Source organism: Phaseolus vulgaris, chromosome 5 (genome assembly GCF_051622355.1).
Source record: "Phaseolus vulgaris cultivar YP4 chromosome 5, ASM5162235v1, whole genome shotgun sequence".
NCBI lineage: Eukaryota > Viridiplantae > Streptophyta > Magnoliopsida > Fabales > Fabaceae > Phaseolus > Phaseolus vulgaris.
The window spans coordinates 10,687,489-10,689,614 of NC_143502.1; the positions used below are offsets into that span (position 1 = coordinate 10,687,489).

The 2,126-nt window shown below is 32.3% G+C and overlaps 1 protein-coding gene across 1 annotated transcript; it reads right to left on the reverse strand.

Moving 5' to 3' along the window:
* Positions 1-603: 603 nt before the first annotated feature.
* On the reverse strand, positions 604-1,647 carry LOC137833884 (olee1-like protein). Its single transcript, XM_068641957.2, has 2 exons — positions 1,440-1,647; positions 604-1,108 (listed from the first exon to the last, which is right to left on the reverse strand). Exons 1-2 carry the CDS (start codon positions 1,597-1,599, stop codon positions 780-782), a joined length of 489 nt encoding a protein of 162 aa, XP_068498058.2. The 5' UTR covers positions 1,600-1,647; the 3' UTR covers positions 604-779.
* Between the last annotated feature and the right edge of the window lie 479 nt (positions 1,648-2,126).

The following is a 2,126-nucleotide window of genomic DNA, read 5'->3' on the forward strand; positions in this document are numbered from 1 at the left end:
ATGCTTTGCAACTAGGGTTTTCACTTAAATCTTTATTTGGTGACCGTTTCAGTCACGAATATGTTTTGCGACTGATTATAATGATTTTAGTGACTAAATTTGGTGGTCGCTAAAACTGATTTTTTTTTGTAGTGATAGTTGATTACAAAGGTTATTGGAGAGTTCCTAGTATCAAACTTGATCACCCCATGACTTTCAAGACTCTTGCAATTGATGCAGAACTTAATGAGGAAAATAGTGAATGATTTGGACAAGTTTCTGAAAGGGAAAGAGTTCTATAAAAGAACATGGAAATAGTGAATTGATGTAACTTTTATGCTTTTGGACAATTGGCCTTCAATTATCTTGGAATTTCTTAGCACAGACTCTTTGACCAGAGAAAAAACAAATTATCAAATTAAGAGATATAATTATCCATAAATAATGGACATGTTTTTCAAGTAAAAGTTCCAATTTAGTTTATTTAATTTGAAACAAGTAATGTATATTTCTGAAACAAATATTTGTTTGAAAGGAAAAAAATGTGTAATTGAGTTATTATTTTAATATGAAATTAATAGAAGTTTAGGAGGATTTTTCTAGCAGAAGAAATATCACGAACAATTTAGTACCAAACTCCAAATATCATTTATTTGATCAATAATTTGTTTGCAGACAACACATATCATGGATAATGGTTAACTAAAATTGATACAAGACAAACGGATCCAACAACATCACATGATATTTTATGTTTTTCTCTTGTGGATGTAGTAGTTTAATTCATTTCTCTCTTCCACTTAATCATCAAGTTTGTCGAGTCCTAGTTCCTGAACAACGGCAAAGCATTGTGAATCAGTTGTCTGTGTCATGAACCCAAGGGGATTGACATAGCGTGTCATAGAAGCGGCGCCCATGTTTTTGGTGAGGATGATCCTGTCGGACTTGTTTGGCATTGCCTCTTTACATTGTCCCTCATTTGGTGGGTCTGCAACCACCACACAGATCTCTTCCTCGTGATCACCACGGACAGGGATGCTATACATGCCATTTGCATCAGTTGTGCTATTCTTTTGATATGACACTATATCATTCTCTTCCTTGATGCATTTCAAAGTCACATTCACACCTACAAACACATGTTCAAACATTTGTTATTATTCTTCACCTGTTACACCTTCCTTTTTCTTAATATAATGTATTAGAGTGGAAACACATGCTCAATATTAATCTCAGGTGTTGAAATTGATAATAGATACTTATCATAAACCCTAGTTTCTGAATCTTATGAAAATCTCTTACTAAGTAAAACTTGAATGAAGTTATGACATTTATAGCTCATGCATGCACAATTGTAACACATAAATATAAATATATGATACTATAGGTTAGCACTATAAGAATTTATTGATTTAGCAAGAAAAAATTACTGAGGGATTTACGTAGAAAATGTGATTTACCTGACAAGGCGAAGCTGAGTCTGGACTCAAATGCGAATTGGCAAGGATCACAATAAATCTTGCCTTCAACGAAGAATTTTTCAGGTGATTTACGAGCCAAGGCAGAGGAGAAGCACACCGCTGAGACAAAGAGGGCAACAACAGCAAATGACCTTGCCATGGTGATTAAGGTATTATTGATTTTATTGGTTATTGATGTTGCTCCCCTTGTGATGAAAGAATAAGAGTGTTATGGAATCCTTTTATACCCGATGAGGTTATGTTCCTTTTTGTTTGTGAGGTTATGTTCCTTTTTGTGTGTGGTGATTATGTGGTTCCACCATATTTGGAAGCTGAAAACTTCTTCAAAATTATCCGTTCTTCATATTTGCTAACTAATTTAGAGATAATTTGAGTTTCTATATCCTAATTTTAGTGAACCATCATTTTATTATGAGTCTTGCTATGTTATAGGTTGATAACACAAGAGTAACTTATTTCCTATTACAACGATTAAGAGTAGAAAGAAAAACAATTTTTTAATCAAATATGAGTCTATGTAGAAAGACAGAGAAATTTTGAAATATTAATCGAAGTAACATTTTTTCTTTTATTATTTGAGCAAGTAAATATCTTAGATAAAATTATAACAATTTTAAAATTACCTTCATAAAAATAATCACCACGAAAGTTAGCAAAAGCTTTTAT